The 20,309-nt window shown below is 44.5% G+C and overlaps 1 protein-coding gene across 2 annotated transcripts in view; it reads left to right on the top strand.

Moving 5' to 3' along the window:
* mms22l (MMS22-like, DNA repair protein) overlaps positions 1 to 20,309 on the top strand; it is a 203,387-nt gene that overhangs the window by 11,114 nt on the left and 171,964 nt on the right. For both annotated transcript variants that reach the window (XM_070885405.1, XM_070885404.1), the window contains exons 4-7: positions 9,700 to 9,752; positions 13,113 to 13,200; positions 15,303 to 15,480; positions 16,573 to 16,666. In XM_070885405.1, the coding sequence (XP_070741506.1) occupies positions 9,700 to 9,752; positions 13,113 to 13,200; positions 15,303 to 15,480; positions 16,573 to 16,666 (413 nt within the window). The remainder of the gene's footprint in view (positions 1 to 9,699; positions 9,753 to 13,112; positions 13,201 to 15,302; positions 15,481 to 16,572; positions 16,667 to 20,309) is intronic.

The following is a 20,309-nucleotide window of genomic DNA, read 5'->3' as shown; positions in this document are numbered from 1 at the left end:
GCGAGGGAGTAATTCTGCCGGCCGGACCTCGAGCCCAATGAGGAGACATTCGGTGGTACTGTGCCAAAAGTTAAAGAATTGCATTAGACTTAGTTTCTTTATTGAATGCCTAGCTTCCCATCCACCTTGGGAGGAGAGAGGATGGGGATGAGGATGGGGATGAGGATGAGGGAGAGTTGGGGGAGGAGAAGGGGAGAGAGAGAGGGGGGGAGTTGGGGGAGGAGAAGGGGAGAGAGAGAGGGGGAGTTGGGGGAGGAGAAGGGGAGAGAGAGAGAGTGGGGGAGGAGAAGGGGAGAGAGAGAGGGGGGGAGTTGGGGGAGGAGAGGGGGGGAGTTGGGGGAGGAGAAGGGGAGAGAGAGAGAGAGGGGGGGAGTTGGGGGAGGAGAAGGGGAGAGAGAGAGAGGGAGGAGAGGGGGAGAGAGAGAGGGAGGAGAGGGGGAGAGAGAGAGGGAGGAGAAGGGGAGAGTTGGGGGAGGAGAAGGGGAGAGAGAGAGGGGGGGAGTTGGGGGAGGAGAAGGGGAGAGAGAGAGAGAGAGAGAGGGGGGGAGTTGGGGGAGGAGAAGGGGAGAGGGGGAGAGAGAGGGGGGGGAGTTGGGGGAGGAGAAGGGGAGAGAGAGGGGGGGACATGGGGGAGGAGAAGGGGAGAGAGAGAGGGGGAGAGAGAGAGGGAGGAGAAGGGGAGGGAGAGAGGGAGGAGAAGGGGAGGGAGAGAGGGGGGGAGTTGGGGGAGGAGAAGGGGAGGGAGAGAGGGGGGGAGTTGGGGGAGGAGAAGGGGAGGGAGAGAGGGGGGGAGTTGGGGGAGGAGAAGGGGAGGGAGAGAGGTGGGGAGTTGGGGGAGGAGAAGGGGAGGGAGAGAGGTGGGGAGTTGGGGGAGGAGAAGGGGAGAGAGAGGGGGGGAGTTGGGGGAGGAGAAGGGGAGAGAGAGAGGGGGGGAGTTGGGGGAGGAGAAGGGGAGAGAGCCTGGTTGCAGGGGAGGGGGGTGGGGAGAGAGGGAACTGGGAAGACAAATCTCGTTCTTCCAACTCACTTTACACCCACCCCCCTGACATTATTGGAGTGGATGAAATCCAGAAGTCACGACACTGACACTTCATACCCAATAAACCTGTTAACAATCCGCACACAATGTCGCATCTATGGTGGGTGGGGGGGGGTGCGGGTAAGGTCATGAACTTATGCTTGGGTAAGGGACTTAGGCTGGGGGAGGGATGCACTTGTGCTGGGGTAAGGGACTTTGGCTGGGGGAAAGATCTTTTCTTTCTGACTTATGAAGTCCAAATGGATCATGTTACAATGTGCAAAGTTAGGCTGCGGGTTCCAGTTACACATTCCAGAGAAACTTCAGTGTGTGGCTTATCCTTCAAGGGGACCAATCAGCAATTGATCATGTGATAATGGAGAGCCAATCAGAGAAACGGCTGCAATTCAATTGGTACAAACAAACACAGCCATATAATAAAGGAATCATGTGACAAGGTCACATGACAAGTTCTTGTCGCGCCAATTTGTGTATGTGTGTGTTTGTGATGTTGTAGAGAATATATCACATTGGTGATGTAGGATAGGAAAATTGGATTCCCTAGCTGAAATTTCTGTTGGATCATCCAGTCAAACAACAGAAAGACTTTGTTTTGCAGCACAGCTAAAAATCCAAGGTAAGTTTCAAGCACACTGTTGACATTGCTGGAGTCCAGATGGCTGCGCCTATAGGAATAATGAGGTGCTTGGATGAGTTTCATCGCGACCGAGAGAATTTCAGAGCGTATGTGGAGCGGCTAGAAATGTTTTTCACTGCAAATCGTATCGTCGAAGACCCCAATGATGAAAACCACGCTGTTAGAAAGGAAATGGGCTATTTTCTTGACTGAATCTGGCCCCGAGCTGTATGAAAATGTTCTTGTTCCTGTCAAGCCAAAGGGCACGCCACTGACGAAGATACTGAGGCCCTGGAAATTGCTGGAAGTTATCGTTTTGGAAAACGTAACCAATTAACTGATGAGAGCATCAGTGAGTACTTTGTAGCATTAAAAATGCTATCTGTTCACTGTCATTTCGGAAACGTTCAGGACCAAGCATTGTGTAACCGCTTTGTGGGATGAAAAATGAATCAATCAGAAGAAAGTTGTTGACAACCCCTTACTTGACTTTTGATTTAGCTTGTCAGACAGGGTGGGGCAAAGGTTACATGTAGATTTTGCTGAGCTAGCAGGACAACAATTGTTGATTGTGATTGATAGCCATTCGTAGTGGGTAGAGGTGTTTCCGTTGCGGGAAAAGTAAAACACTAGACAATTTGTGAAGATTGTTTTCTTCATATGGCCTCCCAGAAGAAATTGTGTCTGATAATGGGCTGTAATTTTGTTCAGAAGAATTTGCACAGTTCATGAGCAGAAATGATGTGAAACATACCAAGATTACACCTTGCTTTAAATGCTGCAGCAGAGCACCAGTACAAAATTATTAAACGTGCTCTCATCACGCAAATGTTGGATCCAAATGTAAAGAAATGGCAGTTGTCGTTGGACCACAAATTAGAATATTTTATAATTACTTACCGTAATACTCCTAATACAACTACTGGTAGAACACCAGCAGAGTTGTTTCTCAAACGACAGCCACGAACCAGGTTCTTGTTGTTAAAGCCGAACTTGGCTTTGTCAGTAGAAGAGAAACAATTAAGACAGAAAGAGAATCATGATAGAGGTAGAGTAAGAGAGGTGTGAAATTGAATCAGAAGGTTAGAGTGAAGAATAATCACCATAAATATGATGGTGGTTACCAGGAAGAGTAATGAAGATATGTGGTCCTTGCACATATTTGTTCCAAGATTTTTGATCATGGAAAGGTTAGGTTTGTTCACCTTAATCATATTTTACCTACAGATGTGGAAGGAGTTGAAAGTTGCAATTATTCGATTATTTCTGATGAGTCAGAGAGACTTGTTACAAGTACAGTACTAGCAAATCCTACATCAGATGTACTAGAAACACGTCCAAGAGAAAGTCAGAGTTTAACTCTGAGTCCGAGTTGGGCAGACCAACCATCTGAAGTTGTAGAGTCCAAATGTAGATCAAAGATTGCCCTTGGAGAAAAATTCTCCTCAGGATCAGTCTAAATTCGACATCAAATTTGGAAAGTTCTGTTCGAGAGCGAAGCTTTCCTCTTCGAAACAGAAAACCAGTGGTTAAGATTAATTTATAAATATGGCAAAATAAATTGGTATCTTTTGTTGTGTATAACCATGTTATGTATGATGATTATTTTGTTATGATTACTTCTTCATTAAGGAGGGAGAAGTGTAATATATAGAGCCCCCCCCTAGTGGACTACTCCACCTTGTGGGCTACTGTGGTAATGCAGCTACTGTGTATATAATAAAAGAATCATGTGACAAGGTCACATGACAAGTTCCTGTAGAGCTATCTTCTGTATGTGTGTTTTTGTGATGTCATGGAGAATATATCACAAAAAGCTTGGTCAAAGAGAGAGGTTTTAAGCAGCGTCTTAAAGGAGGGGACCGAGGTAGAGAGGCGGAGAAGTTTGGGAAAGGAATTCCAAAGCTTTGGGCCTAGGCAGCTGAAGGCCACGAAGGTGGAGCGATTAAAATTGGGGATATGCAAAATGCCAGAATTGGAGGAACGCAGAGATTTCGGAAGGTTGGAGGAGGTTGCAGAGATGGGGAGGGGTGAGGCCATGGAAGGATTTGAAAACAAGGATGAGAATTTTAAAATTGTGGCGTTCGACTGGGAACCAGTGTAGGTCAGTGAGCACAGGGGTGATGGGCGAATGGGACTTGGAGCGAGAAAATGTTTACATCTTTAGATAGCTTTTTCCATTATAAATGTTACACAAAATGGTGACACAGGAAGTACAGTTTTGTGGACTGTAAATGCAAGCTATTTGCAAGATTTAAAATATAATACTATATATCTGTCAAGTTTAAGGTCTTGCCTTAGATACTCTTTCAGGTTCAGTGGCATCAGTTGCTCCAGTAAGCAGATTCAGCGGCCCATATGTGACAGAATTACATAGTAGTGTAGCCCAGGGTATGGAACAATGTGCCCCCCATGACGTACGAATGGATGTGTGTCTTTTGTACACATGCTCATGTGCACTTCTCCGATCTTTTCAATAGGTAGAACTTAAGAAACATTTTAGTAAATTGAGGTCAGTGACAAATTAAGAGGGTAGCTTATTTTTGGGTCCAGTTATTTGCAGTGTGTTTCTGGCTGATTGGCTCTCCATTATCACATGACCTGATTGCTCCCCTTGGAGGATAAGCCACACCCAGAAGTTTTTCTGGAATGTGTAATTGGAACGCTGAGCCCACGTTCTGAGTGACTTTGCAAAGTGTAATTTTAGCAATTCTGAGTTCAGAACTCCCCTGCATGCAATCATAGAGAGGATAGAGTTCCCAGCAAAAGCCTCCAAAAACTCTGACCCCAGCCCGAGTGCATGCCCCCTCCCATCCCAAGTTCATACTCCTCCGCCCCCACCAGCCCAAGTGCATGCCTCCCCCTGAAGCCGAAGTCCCTGACACCCCCAGCCCAACTCTTTCCCCCCCACCCAGGTCTCTCTCTCTCTCTCTCTCTCTCTCTCTCTCTCTCTCTCTCTCCCCCCTCCTGCGTGTCTCTCTTCCCTCTTTCTCCCCCCCGTGTCTGTGTGTGTCTCTCTCTCTCTCTCTCTCTCTCTCTCTCCTCTTTTCTTCTTCTTCTTCTCCCCCCCCCCCCCCCCCCCGTATTGCTCTCTTTCTCCCCCGGCCCATCTGTCTCTCTCTCTCTCTCTCTCTCTCTCTCTCTCTCTCTCTCTCTCTCTCTCTCTCTCTCTTCCCCTGCCCGCCTTCCTCTCTCTCCACCCGCACGCTGCCTGTCTCAACCACCCGCCACCTCTTTCTCTCTCCCACTACCTCCGATGTTTCCTCTCCCACAGAAGGCCGCAATAATGCAAAGGCTCGAAGCAATGTTTCAGTAGCAGACTCCATGCGGACTCTTCGGGGCCCCACTTCCGGTTCCGGTTTCGGGTCGGGGGCGGAGTCCAGAGGACGCAGGCACAGAAAAACACAGTGCATGTAGTCACGGTGTTTATTTTTGCAGAGTACATGTGACTGAACAAAATGAGCAATTCCAGACTTTGTAAAACTTCTACAATTTCCTGTACCTACACTAAATGTCAACAATGAAAATACGCCACGCTGTGCCAAATAGCAGATGGAATATTCACTTTACTTCCTTTCAGATCTGTTTCCTCTTGGGAAAACCAACTTGATATATCATAATTTACAGCTCCAGCCCAGATCTGCCTTTGCCAGACTTCGCTGACCCTGAAATTTTTTCTTTTTGATAAATCTGACCTCAGGAGGTAGAATCTCACCAGACAACTGTGGCAACTAACCCCCACTGAGCTCCAATGAATGGAGTCACCTTGGTAAGAATAGATGTGAACGTTCAATGCCATGTCCAAACTAGCTTTCATTCTCTGAAGCCTGCGGGTTCAGAGACCCTATCAGAATTCCAATCCACATTTCCCAGCCCTGTTGTCCTGCAAAGTTAATTCCTCTGTTAAACTCAACAGAAAGATTTTAATCATACATTACACCAAGGTACCCCTGTGGTGGCATAATCAGAGAACTAAAATATGGCAATACCAAAGGATGTTAAATTAAGAAGTTTACCCAAGTCTGACGTAAACATAGAAACATAGAAAAGAGGTGTAGGAGTAGCCATTCGGCCCTTCGAGCCTGCACCACAATTCAATGAGTTCATGGCTGAACATGCAACTTCAGTACCCCTTTCCTGCTTTTTTGCTATACCCCTTGATCCCCTAGTAGTAAGGACTACATCTAACTCCTTTTTGAATATATTTAGTGAATTGGCCTCAACAACTTTCTGTGGTAGAGAATTCCACAGGTTCACCACTGTCTGGGTGAAGAAGTTTCTCCTCATCTGGGTCCTAAATGGCTTACCCCTTATCCTTAGACTGTGACCCCTGGTTCTGGACTTCCCCAACATTGGGAACATTCTTCTGCATCTAACCTGTCTAAACCTGTCAGAATTTTAAACGTTTCTATGAGATCCCCCCTCATTCTTCTGAACTCCAGTGAAAACAAGCCCAGTTGATCCAGTCTATCTTGATATGTCAGTCCCACCATCCCGGGAATCAGTCTGGTGAACCTTCGCTGCACTCCCTCAAGAGCAAGAATGTCCTTCCTCAAGTTAGGAGACCAAAACTGTACACAATACTCCAGGTGTCGCCTCAGCAAGGCCCTGTACAGCTGTAGTAACACCTCCCTGCCCCTGTACTCCAATCCCCTCGCTATGAAGGCCAACATGCCATTTGCCTTCTTAACCGCCTGCTGTACCTGCATGCCAACCTTCAATGACTGATGTACCATGACACCTAGGCCTCGTTGCACCTCCCCTTTTCCTAATCTGTCACCATTCAGACAATAGTCTGTCTCTCTGTTTTTGCCACCAAAGTGGATAACCTCACATTTATCCACATTATACTTCATCTGCCATGCATTTGCCCACTCACCTAACCTATCCAAGTCACTCTGCAGCCTCATAGCATCCTCCTCGCAGCTCACACTGCCACCCAATTTAGTGTCATCCGTAAATTTGGAAATACTACATTTAATCCCCTCGTCTATATCATTAATGTACTAGGTACCCCCTAGTCACTGCCTGCCATTCTGAAGAGTACCCATTTACGCATACTCTTTGCTTCCTGTCTGCCAACCAGTTCTCAATCCACGTCAGCACACTACCCCCAATCCCATGTGCTTTAACTTTGCACACTAATCTCTTGTGTGGGACCTTGTCGAAAGCCTTCTGAAAGTCCAAATACACCACATCAACTGGTTCTCCCTTGTCCACTCTACTGGAAACATCCTCAAAAAATTCCAGAAGATTTGTCAAACATGATTTCCCTTTCACAAATTCATGCTGACTTGGACCTATCATGTCACCTCTTTCCAAATGCGCTGCTATGACATCCTTAATAATTGATTCCATCATTTTACCCACTACTGAGGTCAGGCTGACCGGTCTATAATTCCCTGTTTTTCTCTCCCTCCTTTTTTTAAAAAGTGGAGTTACATTGGCTACCCTCCACTCCATAGGAACTGATCCAGAGTCTATGGAATGTTGGAAAATGACTGTCAATGCATCTGCTATTTCCAAGGCCACCTCCTTAAGTACTCTGGGATGCAGTCCATCACGTCCTGGGAATTTATCGGCCTTCAATCCCATCAATTTCCCCAACACAATTTCCCGACTAATAAGGATTTCCCTCAGTTCCTCCTTCTTACTCGACCCTCTGACCCCTTTTATATCCGGAAGGTTGTTTGTGGCCTCCTTAGTGAATACCGAACCAAAGTACTTGTTCAATTGGCCTGCCATTTCTTTGTTCCCCGTTATGACTTCCCCTGATTCTGACTGCAGGGAACCTACGTTTGTCTTTACTAACCTTTTTCTCTTTACATATCTATAGGAGCTTTTGCAGTCCGTCTTAATGTTCCCTGCAAGCTTCCTCTCGTGCTCTATTTTCCCTGTCCTAATCAAACCCTATGTTCTCCTCTGCTGAGTTCTAAATTTCTCCCAGTCCCCAGGTTCACTGCTATTTCTGGCCAATTTGTATGCCACTTCCTTGGCTTTAATACTATCCCTGATTTCCCTTGATAGCCACGGTTGAGCCACCTTCCCTTTTTTATTTTTACGCCAGACAGGGATGTACAATTGTTGTAGTTCATCCATGCGGTCTCTAAATGTGTGCCATTGCCCATCCACTGTCAACCCCTTAAGTATCATTCGCCAATCTATCCAAGCCAATTCATGCCTCATACCTTCAAAGTTACCCTTCTTTAAGTTCTGGACCATGGTCTCTGAATTAACTGTTTCATTCTCCATTCTAATGTAGAATTCCACCATATTATGGTCACTCTTTCCCAAGAGGCCTCTCACAACGAGATTGCTAATTAATCCTCTCTCATTACACAACACCTAGTCGAAGATGGCCTACCCCCTAGTTGGTTCCTCGACATAATTGGTCTAGAAAACCATCCCTTATGCACTCCAGGAAATCCTCCTCCCACTGTATTGCTTCCAGTTTGGTTAGCCCAATCTATATGCATATTAAAGTCACCCATGATAACTGCTGCACCTTTATTGCATGCACCCCTAATTTCCTGTTTGATGCCCTCCCCAACATCACTACTATTGTTAAAGTAAATTAAGCATGCATTTTAAACTCTTTGCTTAGACTAAGGAATATTTTTAGCCCTAAATTCTCATCCTTGTTTTCAAATTACTCCATGGCCTCGCCCCTTCCTATCTCAGTAATCTCTCCAGACCACAACCCCATGAGATATCTGCACTCCTCAAATTCTGCCCTCTTGAGCATCCCTGATTATAATCGCTCAACCATTGGTGGCAGTGCCTTCAGCTACCAAGGCCCTAAGCTCTGGAATTCCCATCCTCAACCTCTCTGCCTCTCTACCTCTCTTTCCTTCTTCAAGACACTCCTTAAAACATACCTCTTTTCTGTCCTAATTCTCCTTGTGTTTCTCGGTTTCAAATTGTGTTTGATAACGCTCCTGTTAAGTGCCTTGGGACATTTTACTACATTAAAGGTGCTATATAAATCCAAGTTGTTGTTATATAAACCTAGTCCAAGTGATGAAGCTTGGACTGCATTGGGCCATTGACAATAAAAGCAAGGAAGTGATGTTCCATTTGTATAAGAAATTGATTGACGTGCTACATTTAGTTCCTGGCACCCCCAATATATGCTGCAACATAGAGCTGTGGACTGGGTACAGCAAAGATTCCCTCCTGGCAATGAGAGGTTATAGTTGTGAAGGAAGGCTTAAAAATCGGGCTATTTCACTGGAACAGACAAGGTCAGGGAAATTACGTAATGTTTTAAGAGGATTAAAGTTGAAAGATTGTTTCTGCTGATAGCTGAGAAACAAAGGGGCATATACCAAAGTTACCACTAGAAGTACGGGCGGGGAGGGGGGAGGAGGAGGGAAGCTGGAAGAATTTCTTTTTAATGTAGCAGGTTATTAGAATATGGAAGACTTTATCACAATTGGCTATTTAAAAGGGAATTGGATAAGTATTTGACAAGGAAGAATATGAAAAAATATGGGAAAGGCCAGGGAAAAGAGATTAGAAGTAGGTAGTTGCAGTATAGCAGCCAAAATAGCCTCCTCCTATGCAGTAAATTCTTTGAATCTGATTGCACATATCCAAACACAAATGTTGGGTCATGTGCACTTTAAATAGTGAAGAATGGATAATTTTCTTTGTGACTCTGAACAGCATATAGTTTGGGTGGGTGGGGATGGGGCCATAACAACATCTGCAGCTGGTGACCCCCCCCTCACCTCCCCCATGTGGCTTTGCTCTATTTTAGAATTTTCCAAAAAGGTGCGGGGATAAAATATACTGAATGCAGTATTTTTTTAATTGTGCTGAGTAAATTACATTTTTGTTGTTAAATTGGGCGCAATTAGTTTATAGTCTATGCCTGCGAATTCATTCATGTATATAATTCAGCAAACCAAATCTTTTGTAATGCAGTTGTGAGTGTTAATTTCTGTACATGGGTTTCATCTAAACTGATCAGGAATGATTTTTGAAATGTGTAAATAAACATGACTCAAACTTAAAACAATCTAAATTTGTTATTTTGCAGACAACAGATCAGCCGTTTAGAAGACTTGGCACAGACTAGTTCATGTGACTTTGGCAAGTATAAAGCTGAATGGTTCCTTTCTCTTCCTAACTGATTTGATGAAACATTTTGATGTTGGTTTTAAAAAAAATACTTGCCACTGTTGACCAGTCAAGCTATTGCTCCTTTGTACTTGATAGCCAGTCTAAATAGTTTTGAAATCTCAAAGCTTATATTAATGTGCAATGTAAGGGCAGCATTGATTCATTACCAACAAGCCCCAGTGGAAAGATTGAGACAGATTTTTTAACAGATTCATGTTTCTTTGATTTAATTTTGGAATGTTGACATTGTCTGTTTTATTATTAGTCGTTGATTTGCTTATTGCAAAACATTCTCTGGCATGCACCTTCATTTCGGTTAGCAATTGCTGCCTATTTGTTTCCTCTCCTTTACTCTAAACTGATTGTAATTTGCCTGTGTCAATATGTTCTAATTGTTGGTTATCACTTGACAAATCTGCAGAGACACAATTGTTAATCTTTCATTTGGCTCGTCACCCTGAATCTTCAATACGCAACACATTAGGAAAGAAGAAGCAGTGGGAAGGACTGGTTGGGCACTGTAGGCACTGTCTGTTTGGTTTGACAACTCAGTTCAAATTATCTCGCACTGCCTGGAAGAAAGTCTAATTTCTCTGCTGGCCATAAGTGTTCCAAGTGAAATGAATTTGTCTTAACAGCTCCAAATGGGAAGCAGTGGCAAAAATAAATAGGGGAAACATTTTGCTTTAAGGTGTATTTCTCTCAGCATTACTATTTTCCTTTTAAGTTCTGACTAGAAATCTGAGAAGTATAGAGCTATTATATTCTCTTGTAAGCCAGATGCTTTATAGTGCTGTAGTCGCTGTTTTACCCCAGGAGCAGTTTTTGGCTAGCTCTGTTACATTAGATAACTGTAAACAGCAGAATACACCCTTGTATGCCATACTGGGAAATTAAATATAAATTCTTGGATTGAATGGTGAGCTAGCCAAGTTGAGCTGTTCAATTTCACTACCTATTCTCAAACTACAAGGGAAATTGTTTGACTAAGCACAAGTAACTATGGCTGAGAAATTGGAGTACGGAAAGCAGTACAGAATGGCCATCGTGAAGGTAATGCGCGCCCAAAGATGTTGGTCAGAAGCTGGCTGTGACGGGGCCTGGGGCCTCAACTGCATAAAACCGGTGAGCTGCAGATGCCAATTGGGCATCCTGATGCAGCTCAGCAGTCGGGCCCTCGGGAACATTTGCCGACTCCGATGGTGAGCAGGTCCGCAGATAGATCCTGGCTCCACATAAACATAAGTGAATCAAATGTAACTTATCTTTTCGCCCATGGCCTTCACCGCTAGTTAGGCCACAGTAGACCCGGAAAAGATGTGCAGCACGTGCTCCGCCCAGTTTACGCCAAATTTGGAGCAAGGTCCTAAAATAGACATTAGGACCCTGATTAGCATATTCAAGGGACCTTGGTGCTGAAATTGCCCCTCCCTTAAGGCCTGTTACCACCGGAAATCAGCAGCCACGTTGCGGAGTGCAATGGCCAGCGAATTTTCATGTAATGACTGCCATTACCAAACTTCCGCTCCTGCAGTATCCCGGCAGTGACCCGCTCTCCCCCCCCCCCCCCACCGCTCCGCTGCTGCCAATCCATCCTAAGTGCGTCATCAGAGTGCACACTGCTGATGTGTGTGTGTGTGTGTGTGTGTGTGTCCTGACGGCGAAATTCCACCGATCAAAATCTTCCTCCTGCCGGGTGGTGCCAAAAGTTGCTTTTTTCAGGTGGTGCCGTGAGGCTGTGGTCTTCTAAAATGGTGGCGCGGCTCCCATTAAAGGGGAGGACGCACTGCCGCTGCCGCCATGTTTTATTTTGTCGGCCGACTGACAGCCTGCTACCTCCTCTTGGGTTGCCAGGCCGAAAACCCTCTGAGCCCCAGTGGACCGAACTTTAAAAATCTCGCAGGCTCCCCCCTTTAAGTGAAGGCGAGAGTCATGGTGACGCGGCGCTGTGATGACATCATGATGACTGACAGCGGCGGCCACTACACCCCCCCCCCCCCCCCCCGCCCCAACTTCCGCCTCTCAAGTGTGCTCACTGCCGCATATCCACCCCCACTTCTGATATGCCGGAAAAAACACCAAAGAGCGGAATTTTGCTCAAGAGGCCACCTCATCCACTGCAGCGGCAAAGACACTAGAAACGAGCTGCGTGCGCCCTGTTTCCAGCGGTGGGCAATTTTGGTCTGTTTCAAGTGGACACCTTGAAAACTTGGAAGTCCAGTTTGGCAGCCAGTGCATTTCTGGGGTAGATCAGGCACATGAGATGGTGCCGAGAAATTGCTCACTTTTTGCCCAAATATCGTGGACCAATTTCTCCTCCTATGTTTTAATTACGAATGCGTAGGGTTCCTATTTACACAGTCAATGTTGCAGGAATATATATCTTTAAATTGGATTTCAACATAGAGTTCAACATATTGGACTGCTGTTTTCAAAGCACTGTAAATAAATATTGGGCCATAGTTTGCTGTAGCAGGGCATCTAATGGTGTCTGCCGTTAGTTTGCCCTTGCGTGTTTAGATTTTTTAATTTTTTAATTTTTTGCGTGGCAACATGATGAAAGTGCAAGCTGATTTTGGCGCAGCGAGGGAAACGGAGCATTTAGGATCCGAGTGAGCAGGTCAAACAACTGTGTGTCACCGTAACCAATCAGATTGAAGGATTGTGAAATTAACAGTGACTGAGAAGGCCGTGTAAAGAGTGGCTGAATTCAATGTCAAACCAGGTACAGAAAGTGAAATAAAGAGAGGGAAAGATTAAGAGAGAAAAAAAACAGAAAGGAAAAGTAAAAACAACATTTAAAAATGTTAAATTTAACATTTAAAAAATCTCCAACAGCAATTACAACCTGAAGGAATGAGACTCCACACTTGTAATAGTTAATGTTCAATGCCAGAGAGGTTGATTGGCAGAAATTAACACACATCATGCTGTTAAGAATATTTAGACTGGAATGGACAAGACCTAACATTCTGTGGTGACTTTTACTTTTATCTACCGTGCAGATTTAGCAACTTTACGCTGTTCAATGCATTTCAGTGGTGAGCCAGACAGCGAGATGCTGTTTTCATGAAGCTCATGGCAGACCGGTACAACTCAGATAGCAGTATTGGGGTTTTTGAGTTTAAACCCACATCTGCTCCTCGCCTGAAGTTGCTTTTGCTGTACCATTTGTACATAAATAACAGCGAGCACCAATAGTCTCACTGTTAACTTTGGTAGGAAAATCTGGGCCAATGTAATGATCAAGAAACTTCTAATAGGAATGTTGTAATTTGTATGCCGTTTCATGTAATGTTTGTTAATGTTGACTTTTTACTAAAAACACAGGACATACTAATAGCGTATATGTTGAAGCAGATGAAATCAGACAGCAGTGTGTTAACTTCCTCCAGTACATCAAAGTGTTTATTTTCAGGTAATCTATCAATCTACTTGTGCTACTGGTTAAGAATGTTTCAACAGTTATAATAAAGAACAACTAAACCGATCTGGAGAATATGTATTACTTGTGAAAGGCTGGAACTTGAATTATTTTGTTTGTCACTTTTGGAATAGTCATTGTAGAACCCTAAAATTCACCACAGAAGCTGACCATTTGGCCCTTTGAACCTGTCCTAGTGCTAGCTTCCTCCACTAGAGCTAATTCCATTTCCCTGTATTCTTAAATATCTTTGTGCTTTTGTAATTCCCACTTCACTGTCTTGATTGACTCAGCTCAATAACTTGGTAAAGCATTCCATATCCGAACCTTTCTTTTTGTGGAAAAATGTCCTTCCACCTCCCCTTTCATGCTTCCAATACTAATCCTGAGTTATACCTCCTTGTTGCTGATCCACAAGCCAATGGAAATATTATATCACCATTTGCCCTCTAAATCTTTTCATAATTTTGAACACTCCATTGAGTTCCCCACCTTAACCTTTTCTGCTCCACTCAGTGCAGTCATTTTTTTTTTTTAAGTCGCTCATTATAATATACCCTCTAATTCTTGGTATAATCCTAGTGACTCTTTCCATGGCTGCAATATTTCTGATGGGGTACCCAATACTGTTCACAATAATCCAACTGTAGTCTAGCTAGTATTTTGCACAATAGATTGTAACGTGAAAGCATTAGGACCATGGTGTACATTCTGACTCAAGTTTCATCTTATAATTAAATATGAAGAATGTATTCAGTGTAATTTGTCGGGGAGAAAGGATGTGATCTATTGCAGTAACTTCAAATGGTAAATGTGAGGGTGGGATGAGACACATTTTTGTGACATTTAACCAGGCGTTACAACAGTGACTACACTCCAAAAGTACTTCATTGGCTGTAAAGTGTTTTGAGACGTCTGCTGGTCATGAAAGGCGCTATATAAATCCAAGTCTCTTTTTTTTTTACTGTATCTTACCTGGAACTGCTTGATGTTGGAAATGGAAAGAGTTGGAGATTTAAAAATCTGCTACTCAGGCTTAAATAGTACAGGTAGAACCTCTGAAATCCGGAAACCTTGGGACCGAGGCCTTCTAGTTTTGGGGTTTTTCCAGATTTCGGAACAGAAATCCGACATCCTGAATCCAGAAACCCCTGGGCCGAGTTTTGGGTATTTCCAGATTTCGTAGATAGGGATAGTGGCTATGGGTGATTCAGATCCCGATACTGTCAGGGACAGCTGCTGTGGGTGATTCAGATCCCGATACTGTCAGGGACAGCTGCTGTGGGCGATTCAAAATCGGATAATGGCAGGGACAGCGGCTGCAGGGGTGATTTTAAAAAAAAGATTGTTTTATTGTGCTTAACTTTGGGATGACTATTACCAGGTGCCCATGTGGTCAATACAGGAGTGTGATCTGGCAGGTCTGCATCCAGGAATGACACCAGATCAGACACTCTGTCTCTGAAGGGAGCTTTCAAGAGAGGCATGATGAAATTATTCCCTCCCCTCCTACCCTCCCCCTTAAAAGATCAGCCCTTGTTATCGCCTCCTCACCGCTGCCCGCTTCATTCAGCATCGAGTGCAGACGAGATCCCTCAAACGAGTTTGTCCGCAAGTGCCGCCCCGTGCTTAGGGCTCAAATGGGCCCCCCTTCCCTTGACCTTATAGTAGGGCCGGAATGATGATCAGTAACCACTACCCGCATCCCCCGCCGTTGGAAGCACAGAGCTCTTCCCAAATAATGTTGGTTTATTCATGTGGCAGTTATCGCATCAGAAATGGATGCAAAGATCCAACTGACGGTGTGTGTGTGGGGGGGGGGGGGGGATTATTTACAGAATGTTGATCAGAATACCAGATATCCATTTCTGAAATGTTACTACTTTCATTTATGCCATTTATATCACTGTTGTGAAAAAACTGTCCGGTTTTTGGAACAGATTTCCAGATTCCGGATGTTGACTCTTGTGATCTGCACAGTGTCCAGGTTTCTGAACTCAGGATTTCGGACGCTCTACCTGTACTCTTATTTTTACAGCAAAAATAAATGCAGAAATATTTTTTAAATAAAGATACATTTTTTTGTTGCTGTACAGATTTCTAGAGCCTTCCAGAGGATTGAGTGAAGAACCGGTCCATCCATATGAGGAACTGGAAGTCCAGCTGCCCTCTGTGTTAGTGGAGGAATTACATGCACTTGCTCTGTTCATCAGCCATCTCCGTGAGCTTTCCAGCAATATCCTAGCCAATCTCTCGATACAGAATCAGGGAAAGGTTTGTGTCAAAACAAATTCTTTGAAATAAAATTTATTAAGTCTGGAAATCTGTTACTGAAACTCTTATGAATATTAAGTAGAGCTTGTGCCTTGTGCTGAAAATACTTCTAGAAGATTGTGGCTCGCAAACAAAATATTTACTTAAGATTACTTGTGTACATCATCAGTGTACTTTATAGGATCAGAACAGAATAGCATATCTGAACACTCAGTGTTGAAGTCACTGTTTGTGTGCAACTTGAACATACCAAAATGTGAAAGGAATGTTTTGTGTATCGCAGGAATTGCATGCAATTGATCATGGTGGGAATAGGTTTATACATAGTGACAGCCAGACTGCATTGAAGGTATACGATGCTATAGCATCTCCTAGTGAAAAAATACACAATTAAAAGCTGGTATTTCCTTACAGTTCTGCATGTGGTATGCAGCCATTGATTATAGATGTTTGTCTCATGATTAGTTAAGCCAGTGAGCCTTGCCATGCTGCTTGGTATGATGCCTGTGTTCTTGCAAAATGTTGTGCAACATGAGCAGTGGCACAGGAGAATATATATACTGATCTGTAACATTCCTTGTAACGCCAATCATTAGCGTGCAATTTAGAGGCCTCCAATCACTACTGACACTGTGTAACACAGGTTGCTGCCATCCCTCAGCTCTACCACCAGTGGTGGCATTGCAGGTCTCGATCTCTGGTCTCTCCTGCACACTTTACCCACCTCTGGGACTCTTCACCCTTCTATTGACACTCCCTCACTGTCTCCTCACCCGCTATTGTGCTTCTGATATCCCTCATCAATATTGCCTGCTTCAGTCCCTCCAGGTCTGTCTGAGTATTTCCGGCCTTAAAAAATACCGGCTGCTTTGATTTTCACTGATTAACTGGTCATTCATTGCTTTGCTGTTTTGTGGGATTTTGCTGTGTGTAACATATATTTATTCTCACAATAAGTTGGTGAACTCCAAAGTAGTTCATGGCAAGTCAAACACTTGCAGATATTTCTAAGAGAAGTGATATGGTGCTATATAATGTAAGTCTTGCTGATCAGCATGTCTGTTGATTAAATCTCATATTTGCCATCTCTAGGTTTTTCCACCATCCTGGCATTTGCTACATTTGCATTTGGACATTCACTGGTCAGTGCTAGAAATTCTGCATATACTCGGGGAGAAAATGTTGGGTAAGTATATTCGTCTATAGCAATCACCGTTCAGGATTCTGTGGCCATTTTGTGTACAAATAGGACTCTGACATGAGATTTCTTAAATTTTGAGCAGAAGTTTGGCTTAACTGGTTGGCTGCTCCAGACGTCTATGCTGAAATGTTAGTTTAGTGTTAGCCGAGAGTTATTTAAAATTTGGGATGGACCACTGTTGAAGAGTTCCCAAACAATGGCCCATTCGTAAGCAACATCTGCTCATTCAGGAGACATCTGCACCTTGCTATTGATCTCCCTTATCTCTGCTAATTTTTGCATTAATTGGCAGGATAGATAACAGAGCAAATCTATCTTTTTATCTTAAGTAAGATTCTCCCATGCCACCTCTAATGCTATGCTGGTGCACCTACAGAGATATTAAAGGAATAAACATATGCTTATGATACGGAGACCTGATCCAGATCACAAAAGAGTTTCATTTTTACTCTACCCGCTAATAGATACAGGGCAGTGTGTCAAAAAAAGACAACCATACCAGCGACAGACCCCACTTCGTAACAACAACTTGTATTTATATAGCGCCTTTAACATAGTAAAACGTTCCAAGGCGCTTTGCAGTGGCGTTATCAAACAAAATTTGACACCGAGCCACATAAGGAGATATTAGAATAGACGAGGGAGATTTTAAGGAGTGTTTTAAAGGAGGAAAGAGAGGTGGAGAGGTTTAGGAAGGGAATTCCAGAGCTTGGGGCCTTGGCAGCTGAAGGCATGGCCGCCAATGGTGGTGCGATTAAATTCAGGGATGCTCAAGAGGCCAGAATTGGAGGAGCACCGATATCTCGGAGGGATGTAGGGCTGGATGAGTTTACAGAGATAGGAGGATCAAATTTCCCCAGGGGTTGCCCAGCTTTTTTTTGGAGCAACTTAAAAATTGCAAATTTCCCCATTTCACTTGCTCCCGTGTAAGTCAGTTAGTTAGGTTTTTTTTTAGTTTAGTTACCAGCCAATTACGCCTGTTTTGGCCATAGAAGCAAATTTGGCCAGCTAAAAGTTACTCCAAACTAACTTAGGCCAGTGTATGTGACCACTTTTGTCGGCACAGAAAAACTTTACCTACATTTAAGAAATCAGCGTAGGTAGCCAGAGATAGGAGGGAGAGAGAAAACAGGGAATTATAGACCGGTCAGCCTGACATCGGTAGTGGGTAAAATGATGGAATCAATTATTAAGGATGTCATAGCAGCGCATTTGGAAAGAGGTGACATGATAGGTCTAAGTCAGCATGGATTTGTGAAAGGGAAATCATGCTTGACAAATCTTCTGGAATTTTTTGAGGATGTTTCCAGTAGATTGGACAAGGGGGAACCAGTTGATGTGGTGTATTTGGACTTTCAGAAGGCTTTCGACAAGGTCCCACACAAGAGATCAATATGCAAAGTTAAAGCACATGGGATTGGGGGTGGTGTGCTGACGTGGATTGAGAACTGGTTGGCAGACAGGAAGCAAAGAGTAGGAGTAAATGGGTACTTTTTAGAATGGCAGGCAGTGACTAGTGGGGTACCGCAAGATTCTGTGCTGGGGCCCAGCTGTTTGCATTGTACATTAATGATTTAGACGAGGGGATTAAATGTAGTATCTCCAAATTTACGGATGACACTAAGTTGGGTGGCAGTGTGAGCTGCGAGGAGGATGCTATGAGGCTGCAGAGTGACTTGGATAGGTTAGGTGAGTGGGCAAATGCATGGCAGATGAAGTATAATGTGGATAAATGTGAGGTTATCCACTTTGGTGGTACAAACAGAGAGCCAGACTATTATCTGAATGGTGACAGATTAGGAAAAGGGGAGGTGCAACGAGACCTGGGTGTCATGGTACATCAGTCATTGAAGTTTGGCATGCAGGTACAGCAGGCGGTTAAGAAAGCAAATGGCATGTTGGCCTTCATAGCGAGGGGATTTGAGTACAGGGGCAGGGAAGTGTTACTACAGTTGTACAGGGCCTTGGTGAGGCCACACCTGGAGTATTGTGTACAGTTTTGGTCTCCTAACTTGAGGAAGGACATTCTTGCTATTGAGGGAGTGCAGCGAAGGTTCACCAGACTGACTCCCGGGATGGCGGGAATGACCTATCAAGAAAGACTGGATCAACTGGACTTGTATTCACTGGAGTTCAGAAGAATGAGAGGGGAATCTTAGAAACGTTTAAAATTCTGATGGGTTTAGACAGGTTAGATGCAGGAAGAATGTTCCCAATGTTGGGGAAGTCCAGAACCAGGGGTCACAGTCCTAAGGATAAGGGGTAAGCCATTTAGGACCGAGATGAGGAGAAACTTCTTCACCCAGACAGTGGTGAACCTGTGGAATTCTCTACCACAGAAAGTTGTTGAGGCCAATTCACTAAATATATTCAAAAAAGAGTTAGATGTAGTCTTTACTACTAGGGGGATCAAGGGGTATGGCGCGAAAGCAGGAATGGGGTACTGAAGTTGCATGTTCATCCATGAACTCATTGAATGACGGTGCAGGCTCGAAGGACCTACTCCTGCACCTATTTTCTATGTAGGAGGAGGGAGGGGAAGAGAAGGTGAGTTAGAGCATTCTAAAGCACTAAACACCTTCACAGCATCAGTACAACATCAAAACAACTTCAGCACAACATCTTCACGACATCATCAAAAATAAATGAAAGATAAATCAGCTACTGAAAATAGAGCAGTCCTGCCTTGCCGACTGCAGAATGCCAGGGCTAGGGGCGGCAGGCTCGCATGACTGTAGGGGTGAGGGATGTTTTTTTTTTTTACAGTTCCTAAATGTTGTGTGGTGATAATGGAACATGATTCAGTTTAATGCAAAAAAATCTTTTATTGGAAAGTTTCCAATGCACTTCCACAACAACATAAACAACAGCAAAGAAAGGCTGCATCCATCTCTCACCCACATATCGGGGAATGTGCACTTCCTCATAGGGGTGGGGGGGCGGCTGGGGGCCCAGCTTGGGTCTCAACAGACGCTGGTGTGGGAATTGCAGTGAGAGTGGCACTTGATTGTCAGGCCTATGTGCCCTTATTGCAGCAGCTAGCTCCCTCATGGCCTCTGCCATCATTTGCACTCCCTCTGACATGCCCGCCCTCAGTTCCCATCTCAGTGCTGATATTTCTCCCGACAGTGTCGCAACCTCATCACGCACCCCGCTGATGGTTGCCACGAGTGATCGTGTAAGGGCATTGGTCTCCTCACCCAATGACATAACCTGATTAACATCTGATGAAGGCTGCATCTCAGGAGAGACCGGTCGGCTTCTCCTTCCCCTTGCCATGGGTCTGCCTAGCGGCACCCCTCCAGTGCGAGGCGCAGACTGGGATAGTGGGGCCCTGGGTGTTCCAACCTGCATTCCACCACCGCCACTGGGACTCGCAACCTCAGAAGGTGTGAAACCATGGAATGCCGTGACAGAGCTCATGGAATGAGTAGTCTCACGCGTAGCAGGCCAGTCAGCAGGTTGATTTGAAGGGCGACGATGCATTTTCATGATTGACCCTCACCCTCATGTGTGGGCCCAGCTTGTGTAGAGCTGATTCTTTTTCTGCAGGTGCGACTCAGCAAGACAGCGACCCTCTGTTCCAGGGATGATAGTTGGTGCAGATTTGGCGTCCTCCTCCTGTTCT

Source organism: Pristiophorus japonicus, chromosome 7 (genome assembly GCF_044704955.1).
Source record: "Pristiophorus japonicus isolate sPriJap1 chromosome 7, sPriJap1.hap1, whole genome shotgun sequence".
Taxonomy (NCBI): Eukaryota; Metazoa; Chordata; class Chondrichthyes; family Pristiophoridae; genus Pristiophorus; species Pristiophorus japonicus.
Note: the sequence above shows the minus strand (reverse complement) of the source record. Positions and strands in the feature narration are given on the sequence as shown.